This window comes from Thermobia domestica, chromosome 8, assembly GCF_964235325.1.
Source record: "Thermobia domestica chromosome 8, izTheDome1.hap1.1, whole genome shotgun sequence".
Classification (NCBI taxonomy): domain Eukaryota; kingdom Metazoa; phylum Arthropoda; class Insecta; order Zygentoma; family Lepismatidae; genus Thermobia; species Thermobia domestica.
Window position 1 is genome coordinate 65,386,873 of NC_137461.1, and position 21,770 is coordinate 65,408,642.

Below are 21,770 nucleotides of genomic sequence, written 5' to 3' on the forward strand. Positions count from 1 at the left end.
CTAATGGGAATCTTTTCTGTCGCAATTCAGAAAGATGAAAGGTCACCAACATTTCCTGGTAATTTTCCGCAGTGACATGTCCATCAAAGAAGAAGGGACCAATGTACCTACTGGTTGACAGTGCACACAACACTAACATTTTGACAGGGTGAAGGCTGGTCTCCTCGATCGTGTGTGGATTTTGCAGTCTCCAGAAAGGACATTTTATCTGTTTAAGTCTCCCGTGAAATGGAAGTACGATTCATCTGTCATCCACAGTTCATCCAACACATCATGATTTTCTTCCATGTGATCACGGGATTCACGTGCGAACGTGAGACTTGCTCCCACCTTTTTTCTTTCATGTCACGTTTCCTGTGGCACCGAATTGCTTCACAAACCTTTTGATTGCAATTTTATCCGGAGCAAATGAACACTTATACTCCTCTCTGAACATTCTCTGCACGGTAGTGGGAGATTTCGTTTCAAGATACCACTGTACAACACGCGATTTGTGTTCCGTCGTTAACGGCCAAGCCATTTTGAAGTACGCATAGGATTTAAGCGTTGTCAGATGTAAAACAAACTTTGAACTCCAGTGTACACGACAATATCACTAACAGCGCTCTATCATATTCCGTTTGGTCACAGTAATAAAATGAAAAAGGGACTAATTGACTGAAACACTCTGTACTTACATCTTAACATATGATGTGATTTTATATTTTAGACTAAGAGAAACCACGAAAATTCCCGCGATTACCGGAACCAGAGTCGATTCTTAGAATATACGCTTAAGCAGCGGACATGTTACCTCCACTCTAGCTTGATTTGTTCTCACAACTGTTTTGCTGTGGCATGAATAATACAGTAGATAAGCTTGTAAGTTATTTGATCCGTAACGTATTTACGTGCTAGAACTTTTATGGGAAAACATTAAAATATTTCCATTATAAAAATAGATTTAAAAAAAAAAAAACGAAAAACATGTGTACTCATGGTACAATCACCTGTTTGAAAGTTACTAATTTTAACTAAGTATTTGAAAAGTTAACATAGTTCAGAACTGCTGCTTCTGTACAACACTTTTAAAAAATGGGAAAAAAATTAACTCTTTTCACAAACCTGTACGTTTGAATGTGTTCTAATGGCTTTTTCTCTTCTAGAAGAACATTATTCGGAACCACATCGGAAGTCGGTGAAAATGCAGGTCCATTTGTACATGCCTTGTTTATACTGTTTGTAGCATACCTTGGGCTGGAACAAAGACATCAGTACTAACACATATAAAAACAAAAGTGAAGGGAAAAATCCATGCTTTAGCTGTGACTTATGATGCTTTCCATGTTTGACTTCACCAGATTTTTTTCGTAACTCATTGCTCATTCAAACCCTCCACTATTTTTTCACTGTAGTGAAAAATATAATTTCCTAAAGTTGCCATTGAGTGTAACCACCTTATAATTTTGGAGATAATCAATAAAAAAAATAGATACACCTGTCTAAGAAATCATGATTGTGTGTAATGGATTACTGTTTTGTGTTTTTCCTGTTTTGTGGTATACATTGTCGTCTTACTAGGTGAAGTTTAATCGTAATATATAAATACCAAAATAAAATAAATTATATAATATTTCAAATCGAGACAGAAATTGGTATTCTAGGTGGTGATATGTGTAATGTTAGCAATAAAATGTCTCCTTTACAAGAAACTACACGCCAGTGTACTTTATTTGTATGTTAAAAACATTTAGAATCTGGGTAGTATTTATCAAGCTTCCAAAAAGAGAAAGCAACTTGTCATGATCTTTGTAACTGCTCCAGATTTACCCAGTATTTCATATTCCCCGAATTTCCAGTCATTGCAAGGAAAGTTTCTAAGTGAAGTCTTGACCCGACTAAGGTAGGCCCCTTGGAGCTATGGACCTTTAGAGTTCATTTCTTCATGTTTTCGGCAACCTCTAACTCCGAAATGACGGATTTCTGCACCCAGGTTAGTCTATACATTTTGTCTTATCTTGGTGTCAGGAATCACCTTCCAAACGTTGTTGTTGTAATTTTGAAACACCCTGTATATCTGACAAGATAATAAATCAAAGAAAATGAAACGTCACGTTTAACACTCCACGATTTTGAGCCTAAAGTGGAAGAATGCTATAGACTAGCCTGAATTTATGTAAACTGCAATTTCCTCTAGCTGAAAGTTCAATTCACATAAAATGAATTCAAATGTGAGCTTAATGAAACAAAGGTCACTGCTACCTTAAGTTCACGTATTTATGGAAAGCATCATGAATAAAGCACACGTAAAATACACTCATGCCAAAATATAAAATCATGCACGAAAAGCATGGTTAACATCTTAGATGTTTATATTTGAGGTAACACCTATCATGCTGTTACAGCACGCATTAAAATTACTCACTTATGACTTTTAATACTCTCCGTTCGGCTGAATATGAATATCAACATCGATATGGAAGTTACAAACAATGCACATGCTACAATTGCTTACATAAAAACAATACTGTTAAATTTCTTAAATTGAAAAATTTTAGTTATTTTCTTAAGGAATAAAATTAAATAGTAACTCAAGAAAACTTCCATAATTATTGAAAGATTTAGAAATAAAATAATATAGCATTTACAATTATTATTATAGTTTTGTTTGTTAAATATTTCTCTTTAATATAATTTTTTGAATACACAGACAAATGAACTACCTGGCATCTGCATAATTTTAAAACTGAAGAATGAATGAATAACTAAAAAATAAACAATTGCAGCTGTTCTATAAAGCACAGTAATCTACTAAATAACATTCTGAACCTTGTACGGTTTGTTTCTGTTTATTTAGCTGTTATTTATTTGGGGTGATGCACTGCAATAGTTCCTACTACAAACAGCAATTTTACAGAACATTTTCACATTTACGAAGGATATTTTATCTCCTAACTACTAAAATTAGCTAGATTCAGTTACTGTGCATGACTGATATTTAAGAAAAACTTTGAAACTGAAAGGGTCGTACAAAATCACGTATGTTTTCAAGTTAATGAGTGAGAATCTTCGCAGGTATTGCAAAATGGAAAAGGGAAGAAATCACGCAAAAATCACACGAAACCAATTTGTTCGAGTAACACAAACTAGAACCGCATACAACTTTCATTGTGTAATATTCTTTAGAATGATCCAGCCATTAAAGTTCTGCGCTTGCAGCTAGTTAATGTTTTATGCTTAAGCTTTTCGGAGACTGGGGGGGGGGGGGGGGGGGACAAACAAACAAACAATAACATTTTTTTTTTCTATCTGTCAAGTCTTTATGCCGAGTCTTTAAATACATTAACAAGCTGTATTCAGAACTTAACAAAAATTTTGGAGCCTAATCCTTCTGAACAAGACTACACAATAGTTTCGAAGTGATATACGATTCTAGCAACAAGAATATGCTAATTTTTATAGAATTTCAGGTACAGCAAAATTATTGCGTACTTAGAAATCTTACTTCATATTCTGATTCCTGAAAAACGGCTTTCACTTTCAAGTTTCAACTCTCCCATGGATCCTTGATTACGGAGGATAAATAAGTAGCAGTGTCATATGTACACCACGTGAAGGAGTTTGGTTTGCGTGGCAAGATAATTTTCTCAATTAATACTGAAATCGAAAATGGAAGATTTCTGCCACTTCCAGTTCTAGTAGAGAGATCAGATTCGAGATGGCATATACAGGGTGGCCCAAAAGTAGGTATACAGTCCCGTAGTAATCTGCTCTCTGTATTTCATATCATTTCTTATTGTTATTACACAGGTAGACCTAGTTTCTTTATTATTTGTTCTTAATGTCTTTTAACCTATACCTTCAGCCCGGAACAGCCGAAGCAAATAAACCCATAAGCTAGAATGTTATACTTGATCAATGCAGAGATGTATACCTACTTTTGGGCTAACCTGTATTCTTGGAACGCTTAATTAATCCCAAAAAACCGCTTCTCTCAGTCGATTACCTTATTACCCTGTAGAGAATCCCTTTAAAAACAGAAATGTTTGACTTTCTGTCAATATATGTTTTAATAGAGAGATTACAGTTGAGATGAAATATATATTCTTGGGAACTTTCCAGAAATGGTTGATTTCTTTCACTCCTTTTCTGAACAGAAAGTTAAGAAAGAAGAGGCTACCTATTTTTAGAACGCCAAATCAATTTCGAAAAACCGCTTCTCGCCACCTCTTATCGTTTTTGCTCTATGTAGAGCAACATTGAAACTAGAAGTTTCAATGGATTTCTATCACTTTCAGTTTTAGTAGAAAGTTACGGATAAACATGAATGTATTCTTGGGACGCTTAATCGATTACAGAAAACCGCTTCTCAGTATCTATTACCCGTTTTGCTCTATCGCGAACAATGTAAAAACCTTAAAAGTTGATTTCTACCACTTCTGGTTTGAATATTGAAATATGCATTTGAATATTGAAATGCACTGAAATATTGAAATATACAATAATGAAATATGCATTTTTGGATTGCGTTATGCGCGACTTCCTTTACGCTAATAAGGATGACCATCCACAGACTCTCGAATTCGAAATAGCGCCTCCTTAAATCTGGCTTTTTCGCGTTTTTGGACAGCCCTAACTCTGAAAGTATGCACTCATAGGTCCATATGAACTTTTTCTCTTGTTTTTATGTGAAGAATCACCTCTTACAATTTGTTGGTATAGTTCATTAACACCCTGTATAATAATAATAAAAAAAAAAGTTTCGGTAACCAAACTCCTTAAAACTAGAATTAAGAGAAATAACTACTTGTTCCTGGTGAGTCCATACATTTATATTTTCTTGTTTACATTTCTCTTACTCTTATTTTTACCCTCCGTGAGCAAGGATCCAAGGGAGAGCTGAAAGATTTAAAGCGTACGGATCTTTGAGGAATCAGAATTTGCATTGAGATTATTGTTAAAATTCCTGAGCGTGTTAATACACTGTCTGAAGTTATAGAAAATGTCTTTAGACTGCAAGAAATCATTGAGAAAGGTAGTTATAACTGGAATTGGATGTCGAGTAGCAATAGTAGAGTAGTTTGATGTGCGATAAGGTGACAAAACAGCAAATTGCATATAACAATTGGGAAGTGAAGGTGGATGCTCAGTTTAAACTGAGGTTTTTCACTAACTAACGTTATTGTAGATAAGTTACTACGGTTCTGGCTGAAGAAAATAAATGTAAAATGTCTGAAGTGCATCATATTAACAAGCTTAGTTTGTTTTATTAATAATAATAATAATAATAGTTGAAACTACACATATAGCAAATTTCCTCCCCCCCATACACACACTCACTCACTCTCACTCTCTCTCTCTTTTTTTAAAAAATTACTTCTCTTTTTTAAAGGTGCAAATTCAGTTTTTAGAGAATGTATGCTACTTGTAAGCTTTAATGGTATTGCAACTAAATAGCTAAAGTAAACTAGTCTTTGTCAAATGGAATAAACCAGTGAAAGCAATGGTTTCACCGATTTTCACAAATGGAATTGATAATATTATAATATAGTAACAAATACTATGATTAATCTATAGTAGTTTGTGTAAATAAGACTGCCTTGTATTACTACCGGTAATTACAATGCTATTCTTAATTAAGCAAAACAAAATAAAACTTGATTTCTACACACCAAATTAGCGGTTTTGCTGATGATGATTATTATTTTTATTATTATACAAAGGATGTTTTTAAAAAACTCATCACACATCGTATTTTACCTGCTCTGCTGCATGATGTAGCCTTTTGATCTGAAAAATCTTTTTGTTTCTAGCCAAACAATAATATGAAATTATTTTTACCTGATATTTGTATGCTTGTCTTTTAAGGCAAACTTCTTATCTTCTATTTCGTGTTCAGCTCTTATCCTTTCAACGCTTTTCTCATATTCTTGTTGTTGTTTCAAAGACTAGAAATAGAAATGATGCAAAATATTAAGCATTATATATTCTGGACATTGCATTTAATAACGAAAGAAAAAAAACTTTATTTAGCGCTTCATTAATATGTATAGGATATTATTTTAAATATTGAAGTAATGTACAATCACTAATTTGTTGTTTTCGCTACCATCACTAATTTAAAAAATGTGAGTTAATTAGTACTCTCTTTTTCTTTTCCCTCCAAAAAACAAGTAGCAAGAATTCACTGATTTTACTGTATTCTTCAAAACAATAATTTAAACTCTTTTATTGTTTTGATTTCTATGGCTTCCCTTAAGAGTTTCTCGATAAATTCAGATAAATTCAATCAGTCTGCAAGAACGTTCGTCTCCTCAAACGAAGTAGACTAGGCCAGTTTTTTTTTAAAAAAAAAAAAGAAGAAGAAGAAACTACTTTTATTATTCAAAATGTTCTAAGGATTTCCCTACGCTTGGTCCTTTTAGAAGCAAGTTTGTTTATATATACTAATGTTTTGAGTATATAACAATACACTTATATTTTCAAAATACTAATATTCCCTTCTTTATTTATATTGGTTTTAGTGGGAGTAAATATACTCTAGTTTTTTTTTTTTCAATAGTAATTGCAGAATATCAAGAATATTTTATAATAACATATAAGCTATTAAAATTTGTATAATTTTTACTTCATTACGTTCTATAAACTATATTTGTCTTAAGATTCTTAACTATAGTGCAAAGGATTTCATTTTCTGTACCAAATTCACAAGAGTTACATTTTTTTGTGTCAAATACTGAATCTAAGAGGACCACAAGGAAATTTCTCGAGGACTACTTGTGGTCTGCAGACACAGTTCAAGAAACATTAGGCTAAGGTCTGTAAGATACGCAAGATATTTCTATACAAATATCAAATTATAGCTAAACACAGAATGAACATTGGGCACAGTTTACTATTTTGCTGAGACAAAGGTTCTTGATTAGAATAAATATATAGAGAGAACCCAGAGAAAAATATGGATATAAAAATGCAGAATAGCAAGCTAAATAATTCGGAAGGTTCTATTTTAAATTATGTTTGAGTGTACTTGCTGACGTGTAGAAGAACAGTATTTATACGTTCTAAAACTACCAATGAGATATTATTGGAAAATAAAAACATGTAGATGTGCTAAAATTTAAATGAAAACCAACAGTTTACTGAATTTAAGAGTGGAAATGAGAGCCTGAGGCGAGGACTAAACACGGACCTCAGGCTTATCAGCTGCTGCGTTAGCAACTGTGCTGTCCTTTCCCATGCCACCGACTAATCTTCATTTTTCAAAGCGGTGCTCTAGATCTGAGATAATGTCAAGTCAGGCTAGTCTCGGGTAGGACAAGGTAATGTAGTGGGTATCATAAATCGGAGCCCCAGTTTGATTTGTGATCCAGTCATATATTCACTCTTTGAAATTCATTAAACTTTCATTTAAAAGTAAAAATACGATTGCAAGGTTAATTAAGTTTTATTTTAGTGACTATTTGACGAGAAAAGTTCAATAAACGATTTCAGTGAAATGAAATTTGACTTGCTCGAACAATAATATAGAGAGATTTGATCGGATTTTGAGTTTAACGCCCCTTTCAGCAACAAGGATACATCAGACGCGGACCTACAATGCCAAAAGCTAGTACATTTCCATATAGCCAAGAGGGAACTCTACAACGTAGCCAGAACTTCATAAGTTCAGAACATTAGCAAGAATATAGGAAATTATGTATTCATTGAACAATGCGTTTTCGACTCTTTAATATACTTATATTGAGTATACAGGTTAACAGTGACCCCACGAACTCGAAAGATTTTAGCAGCACACTTGCCAGAATTATCTTTTAACAGAATACTCTGTTTAACCTATTCAGATCAATTTAATCGCGGAAATCACCTTTGGGATTACTACGCTTCCTAAGATTACTACACACAAAACACCATTGTTACAACAAGAGGTTTCCCCTTTGATGTTTATCATCAATACTGAACTAATACGGGTACAATCTGGGACATTTTGTTAAGATTAAGTGCTTCGGCATCACAATTTATTTATTTAACTTAGCAGCTTTTTTCCATTGAACACCTAACTCTGCAACCTATAGAACCCGGAGCTTCACTACCGCATTCACGAAGGCTCTCTACTGATTTCTGTTCTTAGCAAACTGGATCCAGTTTCTACTTTGCATTCCTATTTCTGTGAGTTTTATCTTAATACTGTCTTCTATCTACGCCTAGCTTTCCTGCGTTTCTACTTTCTTTCATTCTGGCTACATGCAGGGGGATAAAAGTGCAGGGGAACGCGAGGGACGCCATCCCCCACCTCCAGAAAATATGTACGGCGTCCCTCCAGTTCCTAAAAAATTACAATGAACAAAGATAGGCAGGGGGACGGCGTGACGTCATGCCGCTACCTACCGTCCCCCTACCTTTCCAGACCCACTTTTACCCCTGGCTACATGTCCTGCCCACCTGAAACTCCTGGACTTGGTAACACTAACAATGTTAGTCACACGGCATATAAATTATGAAATTATTCGTTATTAAGTTTCCGCCATTTCCTATTCCCATTCCTTTTGGGTCCTAATATTCGCCTCAGGATTTTATTCTCAAGTACTTTCACTCTGCGTCCTTCCCTCACAGTAAGCGACCAACTTTCGTAACCATACTGAGCATCAAACCTAATTAACGTTTTAAATGTTTTAAGCTTCAAATTCTTTAACAGAATTCGCAAAGACAAAAGAATTTGGATTGAATAATAAGACGAATTCCCTGCTTTCAGACGAAATTTAATTTCTTTGTAGACATGGCTTAGGTCTATTAATGTTGATTCTAGATATTTGAAGATATCAATTTCCTCGTATTTACTTTTCTCTGTATTTAATTCTAAACCATGTCTCAATTGGTATTTAATAACACCTCTGCATTTCTTTCGACTATCCTGATATCCCCTATTAGATTTACATCATCAGCATACACCGTAATCTGGGGAGCTGTAGGATATGGTTGCTATCTTTGATTTTCCTTCTAGCGACTCCGGAACAAAACTGAATAATAATGGCGACAACGCATTTCCTTACTTCAGACCATTCACGACGTGAAAACTCCTGGAAAAAGTTTTTGCTACTCGGACTTTCCTTTGGGATTCACTTAAACACATCTTAATTAACGTAACTAGATTTTTCGGTATACGGAATTTTAAGAATCTTGTACAATACTTCCCTCCTAACCAAGCTGTAGGCTTTTCTGAAACCAATAAATAATTGATATACCGGAGTATTGTGTTCCCATTTCTTTTCGAGTATCTGTCGAATGGTAAATATCAGTCGATAGTTGATTAATTTTGCCTCAATCAGCACTGATAATCTCCAATAATTTCACCTGTGTATGGGATCAGTCTTGCTGACAGAATATTTGCAACTACTTTGTACGATGTTGACAGAAGTGAGATGCTTCGGTAATTATTACGATCAGTTTTGTCGCCTTTCTTGTAAATTGCAACAATTACTCTTGTGGCAATTCCTCCTCATTCCAGGTGAGAAAAATGTGTTTGTGCATCTCGTTCCAATTTTTTCCTCGAGCTAAAATTAACTCAAGACTAATTTCGTCTACACCCGGGGATTTGTATTTCGTTGATTTCTTTACAGCAATTTCTAATTTTGCTTGTTAGGTTCTGCAATATACAAGTTCTGCTGTATGCATTTAACTTTCTCCACGAACATGATCTTTTGGCTCCGTGCTAAGCAAACTATCAAAGAAATCTTTCCATCTATTCAAAATATTATCCATGTCCGTGAGAATTGTTCCGTCCACTTTCTTTAATATCTAAGCACGAACCTTTAATATATAAGCTTTATATTCAATAACGCCTTTATTCATGCCCCGGGTGTTTTTGTTTTTACTATTATCTTCAAGCTCATTAATTTTAGCTTAAAAAAGTCATGTTTCTTTCTTCTAAAAGTTTTGGAAGTTTCCCGCCTGATGTTAAAATTTTGTGCAGTTACATCATTAAGATTTTGTAGCTAACGCAGTTTTGCCTCTTTCCTCTTCTCTGTTAGTTTCGTGCATTCCTGATCGAACACTGATTTGTTCTTAGGTATTTTCGCGTGCTAATTTTTTTTTTTTCTTTTGCTGAAATTTAATGCTATCCCTAACTTTAACCCGAATATTCTCTACGCTAGTACATTCGTTACCTTATAAACCCGAGAATCTATTCGATAATTCTATCTGTATTCCCCTCTTGCCTGATTCCTACCTAATTTCTTTTAAATTAAATCTTCCTGTTTTTAGGTGCTGAATTTTTTCCTTTTTTTTTCAACGATAATCTCTTACAATCGCTAGTACAGTGAAACCTCCCTTAACGGACACCTCTCAATAACGGACACCTCTATAATACGGACAGATTTTTTTGTCCCGGCAAAAATATATGTTATCTTACGGAACAAAACCCTCCCTTTTACGGACACTCTCAGATACGGACGCGGACAGTCCTTTTCCCCCCAAACGTTTGAATAACCTCTTCATAACGGACAGAAATTGTTCTCGGTTCTGCGATATATTACAGTATACATCAGAAAAGTCTTTTCCCCATAAGTGTATCTGTCGAGTCCAGACCTCGTGAACCATCAAACAGAACAGCTGAACTTGTAATTTTTTCCGCAATAAACTGCTTTCTGGCGACAATAAACTGCTTTCTGGCGGAAATCTTAGAACATTTTCAATAAGCAATAACACTCATGCAGGGTTAGTCGTAAGGTCAGGAATTCTGTGCGAAAGATCTTCCCTAACAAATTTAATCCTTTTCGTTTGGACCTTGCATCTTTACCAACAATTTCATAGATAACAAAACAAACATTGTTTGTTTTACAATAACATTTTCAACGAGCAATGCTACCTCTTTTACTTTTTTTGGAAAAGAAACATTTTTTTCTTTTACTCATGATACTGGAACATGTCTGGGTTGGAGTTTTTCCGGCTTTTTCATTTTCTCTAAAAGGATATTCTTTGTGATTGGGCCTGGGTCAATAAATATGCATCCCGAATAGCTTGCCTTTTCATCCATTCTGTCAACGAAGATGCCGGGCCAGTACACAAACACACACACACATGTTTCTTCTGCAATCGTACTGAGGATTTTTAGAAGACGCTTGCTAATGAGTTTTATTACCGTTGTAGAGTAAAAAGCATGCCTTTTTCGTTAAACATTGCTCAGCAATAATAGGCTATGATTTAATAGAAATGAATTTCTCCTTCATCCCTCCCAGTAATTCAAATTGTACTAAATAAGACTATTTTCATATTGAATTTTACGTATTTACGCCTATACAGAATGTATTTACTTTATATTACTGTATACAATTACCCTTATGAGTAATTAAAATTCTGTAACCTCTCTATAACGGACACCTCTCAGTAACGGACAAAACTTCATGTCTCATTGGTGTCCGCTATTGAGAGGTTTCACTGTACTAGGTAGTGGTCAGTATCATAGTCAGCTCCTCTAAACGGTCGAATATTAATTATGCTAGACTACCTTCTTCTATCTATTAAAACGTGATCAATTTGAGTATGTGTTTTCCCATCTGGTGAGGTCGAAGTATATTTATGAATATCGCGATATGGAAATCTTGTACTCTTCATGATAAGGTTTTTGGATGTTGCAAAATTTAAGAGTCCCCTTTCCTCTATAATCGGCTTGCAAATATCTTTTTACCTTCGGAGGTCACAGTGGCTCAGTGATACAGTAGAACGCTTACCTCTGGTACTATGATCCCTGATTCGATCCCCGGCCAAGTAAGTTTGTGATGGACAACATCGTGTTCCTAGGTTTTCTCGGGTACTCCTATTTTCTCCCGCATTATCATTCCACCGATTTTCCACCATCATTCACTTGCCTTAATCATCCGCCTCCTTTAGGCGAAAGGTCATAATCGTGGGAAGTTAAGCCGAAATATTTCATTTCATTTGCATTTCGTCGTACCTTCGCCTTGAAATTCCCTAATAAAATTTTCATATGGTATTTCAGGAGTTAGTCACATTCACATTCTACTTCTTCGTAAAAACTGTTCATTCTATCGTCATCCTTATCTTCTTTGGGCATGTACATTTAAAACAATAATATCGCACCATCGACCTTAAGAGTAATAAAAGAAAGTCTATCATTAACAAATATGATATTATTAGTTTGTGAACAACTGTTCCTAGTTGGCGATTTTTATTTCCTTCTCCATACATACAAAAACGTAAAATTTCCGGTTTGCACCGCTCCTTTCCCTTCTTATCTAACTTTCTGAACTCCTACTAGATCCATCCTGTATTTCTCTTAACTCGTTACGGATTTTAATGCACCTGCCCTACAAAAACTTATTTTCCATGTTCTAAGTCTTACGCCCATTTTAGTTTGTTGAGGACATACCAAGTTATCAGTCCTGGTCCGAAGCTTGTGAATGTTTCCTTTCCTTTATTTATTTATTTTTTTTAATAGCATAAGGTTCCTAGCCTAATGTTAAGATCCCAAGCTGGAGGACTAAGAATTCTCGTTTGTCCGAAGCTAACCTCTACATCATTGATCAGCAACCTGAGGACACGCCATGCTGTGGTGGCAGGAACCCACATTACATGGTTTCCATTGAATAAATAAATACAATAATAATAATAATAATAATAATAATAATAATAATAATAATAATAATAATAATAATAATAATAATAATAATAATAATAATAATAATAATAATAATAAAGTGAGGTGAGGCTTTTATTACGGTCTAGCTGTCGAGGGCGGCAAGACTGGTTCCGAAATCATATGGAATGTAACAATTCTTTTAGAATTCCCAGGGCACATTGCAACTGTGTGTTAGTTAAGATAGATTATTTAACTTATAAATTATTTTAACATTGCAAACAACGAACAAATTCTTACCTAAGTCTAACCACCAGGATCAACAAAAATTATAAGATGTAAGATAATCGGAAAGAGAAACAAACACAACGCTGCGCTAGTTAAATGTGAGGATATCTTTATAAATGTTCGTTTGAGTTTTCTTATTTCGTTTCTTATCTGGGAAACTGAATTTCGGACATTCATGCATCATACTCAAGTATTTAATTCTGTTTAATTGATATTTAAGCATGAAATATTCCTGATTTTTCTCCCCTAGAATTAAGTTAGACCAATGATATGTTCTACAGTTCAGGTACACAAGTATAAATCAACACAATCCTTTCGAAATCATCTCACCTTCATTAACTCTTCTTCGAAATTCATACTATCGCCAGGGCTGATAGTAGATGGTGTAGAAGCTCCACTGACGCTTCCATTGGACGGTTCAACTCCTTTACTTATCGGAATTGGTTTGCTTTCGTTCTTTGCCCAAATACTTCTTGGTTTTCCTCTGTCTTGTACAATTCCGTTCCCTTTTGTACCTTCATTTGACTGCACTGCTAAACGATGAAGATCTTCACCTACCTGTACGGTTAACAGTTAGTTAATAAAACCACATGAATTTAACATGGTGTGTAAGTATATATCTTACAACAAAGACTGGCTGATATTATTAACTACTGTATGCTCGGACATAAGGTTAGAAAAATAAAAAGAAAGAAAAATAGGAAAATTAATTTTAAAAATAAGAAACAGAGAGTACAAAAACGCATATATTAAGAAGAAAAGTGATATAAATTACAAATGCAAGTAGGAAATACACAAACTATGGAGACTTCACCATGTACTCACAGTACTAGTAATCTGATACGACTAGAGAATGTGTATACAATTGACTTCGATAAAATTATATTCGTAAGAATTGACAATTTTAAAAAGTTTATTGTACATCAATAAAGCTGTTACTGATATAGTGATATAAAAATTTTTATTCAAATTTCGTTTAATCTGTGTTGAATTCCATTTAGAAAATTTTAATAGAATGTGTTCATCCTTTACACTGTAATTATGCGAGATAAATTTTGGACAAAACCTCGGATATAGATTTATTTATTCTCTTGAATCCCTAATGTTTTTATGCTATATTTCATCATTCACATTTTATGTGCTGTTACACTTACATTTCATTTCATACACTTCAAAAATAAAATCTCGATCTACAAAGTATTATTTTAAACCAGTCAGTTTTTTCTGTATTACTAGGAGGTTTGGAGTCTGTTTTAAGGTATATTTTCGTGTGATTTGCATAAACTTTTAAGATCCACTTCTGATCCTTTTGATTCTTAATTGAGCTTACATATTTTTTAAACAATTGAAGACTCAAAAAGATCAAATATAGATCCTATATTAGACTTAAGAAAAACGATTTTAACAGGATTGTAGTAGTAAAGTGAATATAAAATTTAAAAAAGTACTGTTCTAAAATGTAAATAAGAATACAACTATTGGAATCTCTGAATACAGCATAAAAACAAAAGTTGGAGATTCAAGAGAAAAAAATTGATCTATATCCAAGTTTTTGATCTATCATTTTTCTCGCATAATCACAGTACAAAGGATGAGCACGTTCTCCTTAAATTAACCTCATAAACAGCAAGGAATGTGAATATTTCTATATCCACAAAAAAGAATACAGGACTCAGAGATGAAAGGAAATGTGGATAAGCAATGGAACATTCGTATTTAACAGCTTCATTAGTGTGAAATGAACTTCACAACTTGCAATTTTTACGAACATAATTTTTATCAAAAGTTGTTACATACAAATTCTGTCAGATTATTTAATTGCAAGTTTCATTAAAACAGATCTGCAACAACAGAAACATTAATCTTTTCTGATATTTTTACAATTAATATACTTAACATGATGCACGTTATTGTATAGATATTTCTTCAATTATAGTTGCAGAATTTAGCTCAACGCAAATGTATCCCATTTAATATAGTAAATATAATTTTCTTAATTCGTAGTTCAATAATCTTCAGAAGAAAACTAGCATAAAGAGATTAAATTATTGAGTAAAAAAGCAAATATAAAGAGAAAAAGATTAGAAGTAGATTGATCTGTTTCTAATATTATTATTATCATTTTAACATGATTCGTATATTGTCATAATGTCTACATTTCAACTTTGTCTTACAAATGTTACACTTTACAAGATTTAATACTATATTTTTCTCCTCATTTTTACAATAAATGGAATAAAATAAAAACTATACTCACGTTTCGAATCTCCTGAGACCATCGTTTATCGTCACTTGTCATATATCCACTATCAACCATGTAACGCTTTTGTCGGGATTCTGTAGTAATTCCATTTGCATGCCTGTAAAAAGTACAACTGCTTTAATTCATTCTTCATTATATCTTAAACTACTACTACTACCATTGTAATAATAATAATAATGTTTGAAATATATTTATTGGAAGCAAACAGCATTACAGCCACAAGTGCCCCAAAGAAAAAAAATGTTTTTACAAGCATAGGGCGCATGCAAATAGAATTAACAACATACAACTGATCATACAAAAAAAAGTGAAATGAATAAAATATTAGTTCAGAAAAATAACATAAAAAGATGCAGTATCTGTTACAAACTGGGAAATACAAAAAATAACAATAGTAAAAAAAAAAAGAAAAAAAAGCATAATTTACATGCATATTGAAAAGGTATACCATATAGAATAAGTATACAGTAAAATATACAAAAATAGATTATTATTTACCATGTAGTTGTAACAGTTTACAAAATATTAAAAGAAAAAAGTTCAAAACACTATGTAACTGCTATTACAAATTGAAAATAAATATTTCTAAGTTAAACACATCATGTAAAATACACTGATTCATAAGGCTAGCAATAATGACGAAAATAAAATAAGCATTAAAAAAATGAAGATTACATATGACACAAATAAAAAATCCATGACCAAGATAAAAAAAAGTGCAGTGTCCGTTGTAAAGAAGGAATTAAGCATAGACGAAAGGAAAAAAGATGATAGAAAAATAAAAGACGAGAAAATAAAAACCTAACAAAACATAAAAGGATCTTTCAAATGACACTTTTCAAACTTTACAAAAATGACCTCCAGAAATACAATAAAAATAAGAAACAACTATGTGTATCTGTTCAGAATTAAAAAGGTTCTTACAATTTGACTTTAAAAAAAAGAAAATACAATATATATATAAAACAAATCCATACAGTATTTAGTGAAAATACAAAACAAAATTAAGACAATCAGGTGCAAGCCAAAATACTGAGACATTTAATACTTTATTTTAAAAAAAATTCACGCACCTTCTTGAAACTCTTATGAAACAAATCAAGAACCGGATAAAAGTTATTAGCTGTTTCTATACTTTTATATATTGAAGACCTAATTAGATATTTACTAATAAACGGAACAAATTTCCTGTTTCTGTGAGGAATTTTTAGAGAAAAAGTTATGCAGAATTACATGAAAAAATTTCAAATCAAAGAGCCGACGCCTGTCAGACAGAAGGGTAAGATTAAGTTGAGTTGATTTTGAGTTTATCGTCCCGTTCAGCAGCGAGGCTATATGAGACGTGGACCTACTGATTAACGTGGAATGAGAACCACATGAGCTCCCGCCGGGAATCGAACCCGGGTCTCCCGCAAGGGTAAGATTAAGATCCACCCTTATGTCTGACAAGCTCGGCTCTTCTATTTCTTTAAACTTCCATTTTAACCAGGCTAGGAATGAATTTTGAACTGATTCAATCGAAGAACTAAAATATTTTGCTTCACTATTCCAAATTACCGTACAATATTCAAGATGAGACCTAACATTGCACATATAGAGAATTTTGCAGGTGTTAATATTAGTAAAGTTTCGACATAACCATTTGAGCATTATTAAATTCCTTCCAGCTTTGGAGATTGCAACCTGAAGATTTTTTCTGAAAAAGCAATTTTTCATCTAATATTACCCCTAAATCTCTAACATGCTTAACGAATTGGATGTGTTTATTTCCTATCCCGTGTTTGTAGATGGAAGGATTAACTTTCCTCGAAAATGTTATTCCTTGCGTTTTATTAAAGTTCAGGGGTAGGGAATTCTCTTCGGAATATTTCACTATGATATCTTTATTTTTATGCAAAGTATCTTGATTTTGTTTGGACTTAATTTGACTGAAAATTTTAATATTATCAGCATATAACAGATATTTACAAGTTAAATCAACACAAATGTCATTAATATACAGCAAAAACAATAGAGGACTAAGATAAGAACCCTAGGGTACCCCGGAGGTATTACTATGAATGTATTACTATGACAGTTTCCCTTTATATTTTACCACAAATTTCCTTTCATTTAAATATGAAGTCAACCAATCAATAACACAGTTAGGCAAATTATATCTTTTCAATCTGTTTATCAATAAGTGATGTGGTAATTTATCAAATGCTTTAGCAAAGTCCAAGTAAATACCGTCAACTTGACCACCGGCCCAAATAACTGGAAGCGTATAATGCATAAGACTTGCTAAATTAGTTATTACAGATTTACCAGCCATAAATCCATGTTGGTTTATATTAATTTTATTCTTTACTTAGATTATTTTCTCAAAGATTTTCGGAATGACCTTCATTACAGAGATTGGTCAAAAATCATTAATATACTTTCCATTAGTTTTAAGTATGGTGTTATAGAAACCAATTTCCATACATCAGGATAATTACAAGTGGATAAACTCCAATTAAACAAAGAAGACAATATTGGTGCAATTGTTACACCTATTCCCTTAATAATAAAAGCTGGAATTCCGTCTATCCCACTTGACGATTTAATCTTTAAAGTTCTGATAGCTTCCAATACATGTTGAGTAGTAATTTCTGGGGGTTTAACTTGACCAAATTCTTCAGATGAACATTGATTTTTAGTAGCACTAACCGAGAAAGTTTGAACGACCGATGAAAAATAGTTGGCAAACTATTCAGCCAAAATACTATCGTCAGTCAACAAAATATCATTGTCAATAATACCAGATATTACCTTATTTTTTGAACCATTTACATATTTCATAAATTTTTCAGGGGAATTGTAAGATCATTTTCTATTTTACTAAAATAAATTTGCCTGTCCACATTTAATAAAGTTTTGAAAGCTCTTCTACAATTAGAAAAGACTACGTAATCATTTTCACATTGAGAAGTTCTGTATTTTTTATGAGCCTGATTTTTTAATTTCCACAAAGAAATCTTTTTTTTTTAATATCATAAGGGAAATTTAGATTTTTTAGGCCTAGATTTCGAAATATTACACTCCATCGCAGATTTAATAACTTCCTCTAGTTTGCAAGCTACTAAATTGAGATCATTACCTAACACTATATTACACCAATCAGCATTAGCAATTTGAAGATACAAGGATAAATATTCTCCTTTATCGTATAAAAATCTTTCAGTGGATTCATATACTTTACAAACACTGGATAAAAATACTTTAGTTACAATTGAATAATGATGTACATCTGGAGCCACCATATACTCATCATGTCTTTCCGACACTATAGATGCGTTAGTTAAAACTAAGTCTAAATCCGATACTGCTGGTTCAACACTTAGATTCGTATTATCCAAAAAACTTGACAATAACTGAAATCTGACTTTAGAGTAATAGTGTATTCCTGGTAAAGGCTCTTTATTTAACCAATCTATTTTAGATATATTAAAATCTCCAACGATTAATACATCATTTTTTAACAGGTTAAGTTTACTGGAGATACAATTTATATAGTTCTCAAATGTTGGATGAAAATATACACAAGAGATTAGAAGATTTTTAGTTGATTTACACAAGTTCAATCCAGACACATTCATTTACACTTTCCAAATCATATCTTCGAAACACCTGAAGTTATTTCTGACAGCAATTAAAGAACCACCTCCTCTATTACCATCTTCTTCACTATAAACCTGTCCGCTCTGAAACAAGTATAAGTATCTGGAAAATAATCCCGATCATCATGAATTTCAGATAACCAAGTTTCGGTTGTGGCCACAATATCATAGTCACAACTAGAAATTGAGGAGAACTCGTTACTTTTAGTACGCAATCCACGAACATTCTGGTACCAAATTTTAAGACTCTCCATGCTTAGCATGAGAATCAGTATTCCTAGGAAGTTCATCCTGATTCCATAATTTTCCAAAGAAAGGACTAATTAAAAAACCTCTAGGCCACACCTCAGGATCACTTATTAATAGAAAAGTCTTGTTCGTTTACCTCAACGTGGAAGGAAGAGTAAGAATCATACTTTGTTTTCAATTTGGTACAAGTCACTTCAGCTACATTAAGTTGTTTTACAATACTCTCAACTTCTACCTTAACTGAGGGATTGAATCTAATTACAAATAATGCTTTTTTTCTTAAATTAGTAACCAAATTGGATTTATTTGATCCACTGCCTATTTTTAGTTTCCTCTGTTCCTTTCTTAAATTTGATTTATCTTGTACAGCTTTAGTTGATTCACTTTGTATACGTTTTTTATTTCTTGCAATTACCTGAGTCCAAGTTTGAGAGGACTGAGGGAGACCTTCATCCTTGTTACCTTCATTACTTATTGCTAATGCAGGGAATTGATTTTTATCGTTTACATCTAATACAGATTCATCATTCGTTTTAGATAAAATTGTTTCACTTTCAACTTGTTTCTTTACTAGTAACTTCTTTAATTCAAAGTTTCAAAAGATCAAGCTCCTCCTTTATTATGCCACATTCATGTTGTAATTCTAGTCTTATTCTGTTTATGCCCTGTTCAAACAACTTAGATATAGATTCAAGATCAGTAAATGATCCTTTACATCTAGAACACAAATAATTTTCTTTCGTTTGCACATTTGCTAAATCACCAGTTGATTTATCCAGAGTTGAACCTCCGGCCACCCCAGGAGAACGATCTTGGCCAGTTATTAATTTCAGAACACAAATATTACACTTGTAATCATTTATATGAACACTGTTTCCATCATTATATTGTTCAAAACAAGATAAATGACTTTCGCTTGAACATAAAATACCTGCCTACCATACACAGCTAAATCACATAATGGACAATTATCTTATATAATAATAATAATAATAATAATAATAATAATAATAATAATAATAATAATAATAATAATAATAATAATAATAATAATAATAATAATAATAATAATAAATTATTATTATTATTATTATTATTATTATTATTATTATTATTATTATTATTATTATTATTATTATTATTATTATTATTATTATTATTATTATTATTATTATTATTTCAAGAAACAGTGTGTTTCGTATGTGAGGTCGTCTTATATTTGGGCAAGTTAGGTGTTTGAGACATTCAATATCTACTTCATAACGTAAATCATTAAAATAAAGGACACTTAAAAAAATCTTACTCCACGAACTTAAGCTATAAATAGATCCACAAACCTCCAGCATATCATTTCAAATTTTATTGAATTATCAAACATAAAATTGGCCTCACACAAGTTTCAAATGGCAAGGAATTTCAAATTAAGAACAGAAATAACAATAATGTTAGAACACGTTGGTTTTTTCAGCATATACTTACATTTTTATACTATATTCATTAGAATGTTCAAACTAATTGCCCTTCAAATTACTCACTTCGTCTCTAAACGAAATTTGTCTTCCAGTTCGCTTTGGAAAAGTTCTTGACTCGCATCTAAGTGATCCTAACTACCAGATCAATCAAGGGAAAAATGAAATCAGGCTACTCTTTGATTCAATAATGCCTTTTATATTTTACTTACTTATTTACTTATTTATTATATTTTCTTTAAGTAGAATGAATTTCACGGCCACGAGGGAAGGATATAAAAATAAATATGTAAGCATATAAGAATGGAAATAAATACAGATGCAGATTTTTAAAAAAAACAAGATGGTGTCCGAAAAAAAAAATACTGTAAGCACTATGTTACACTCTATGAAAATACGTCAACCATGTATTATGAAGATTTCTACTTGTATGTGAAGGGTAAGGGGAAAAAACAAGGAATGTCACAAAACTGCATTTTCGAGAAAACAGCGTTTTAATATTGAAAACCGCGTACAAAGATTAGGGTTATATAATATTTTGCCACTTTTTACATGAACATTTCTACATCTACGCATGCATGGCATAGACAGTCAAATAGTGCCAAGAGTCACCAACAGATAGGACAAAGCACCCGAAAAAGCACATACATGGACATTCCTTGTTTTTTTCCCCGTACCCTTCATGTGTAATATGTCATGCTAAAAATAAAATAAATAAATAAATAAATAAAATAAAATAAAGAAATTTTGCACAAACCTCAAATCAGCCAAATGACATGCTTTTCTCGAGGAACGTCTTAATTCTTCACTTAAAACACCTTTCTTTTTATCTTCTTTTAACGCCTGTATTTCTAGGAATTTGAAAATATGTACACGCCCCCTGGTACATAGCTGGAAACAAAAGTATAAATTATGTATTACATGTGTTGTTCCCCTGAATTTAATGTGAATTATCGGGTACAACATAAAGCTAAAAATGACTATCTTTAATACATTAAGATATCTATTTCATAAACTACATATTTATTCATTGATACATGTACAACATATAGACAGATTAGCTCGTGGAAGATTATTGAAAAAAATAATGCTGACTACTACCTATACAATTCCTCAACAGAAAAGGTTTTATGTATATATATATAAACTTCGATTTTTGATACCAATTACGTAAATTTACTTGACTAACATTATTTACCAGTAAAAGTGACTAGTGACAGGATAATATGTTTTCATATTTGAGAATCTTTATTTATCACTAATTGAAATATGAAGTAGTGTTAGCTATG

At 32.5% G+C, this 21,770-nt stretch overlaps 1 protein-coding gene across 4 annotated transcripts in view; it reads right to left on the reverse strand.

The window, feature by feature from the left end:
- Positions 1–21,770, reverse strand: part of Lrch (Leucine-rich-repeats and calponin homology domain protein) — a 370,595-nt gene that overhangs the window by 69,385 nt on the left and 279,440 nt on the right. For all 4 annotated transcript variants that reach the window (XM_081768565.1, XM_081768566.1, XM_081768564.1 and 1 more), the window contains exons 5-9: positions 21,239–21,372; positions 15,117–15,219; positions 13,190–13,417; positions 5,821–5,927; positions 1,105–1,236 (exon numbers count right to left, since the gene is read on the reverse strand). In XM_081768565.1, coding sequence (XP_081624691.1) covers positions 1,105–1,236; positions 5,821–5,927; positions 13,190–13,417; positions 15,117–15,219; positions 21,239–21,372 — 704 coding nt within the window. The remainder of the gene's footprint in view (positions 1–1,104; positions 1,237–5,820; positions 5,928–13,189; positions 13,418–15,116; positions 15,220–21,238; positions 21,373–21,770) is intronic.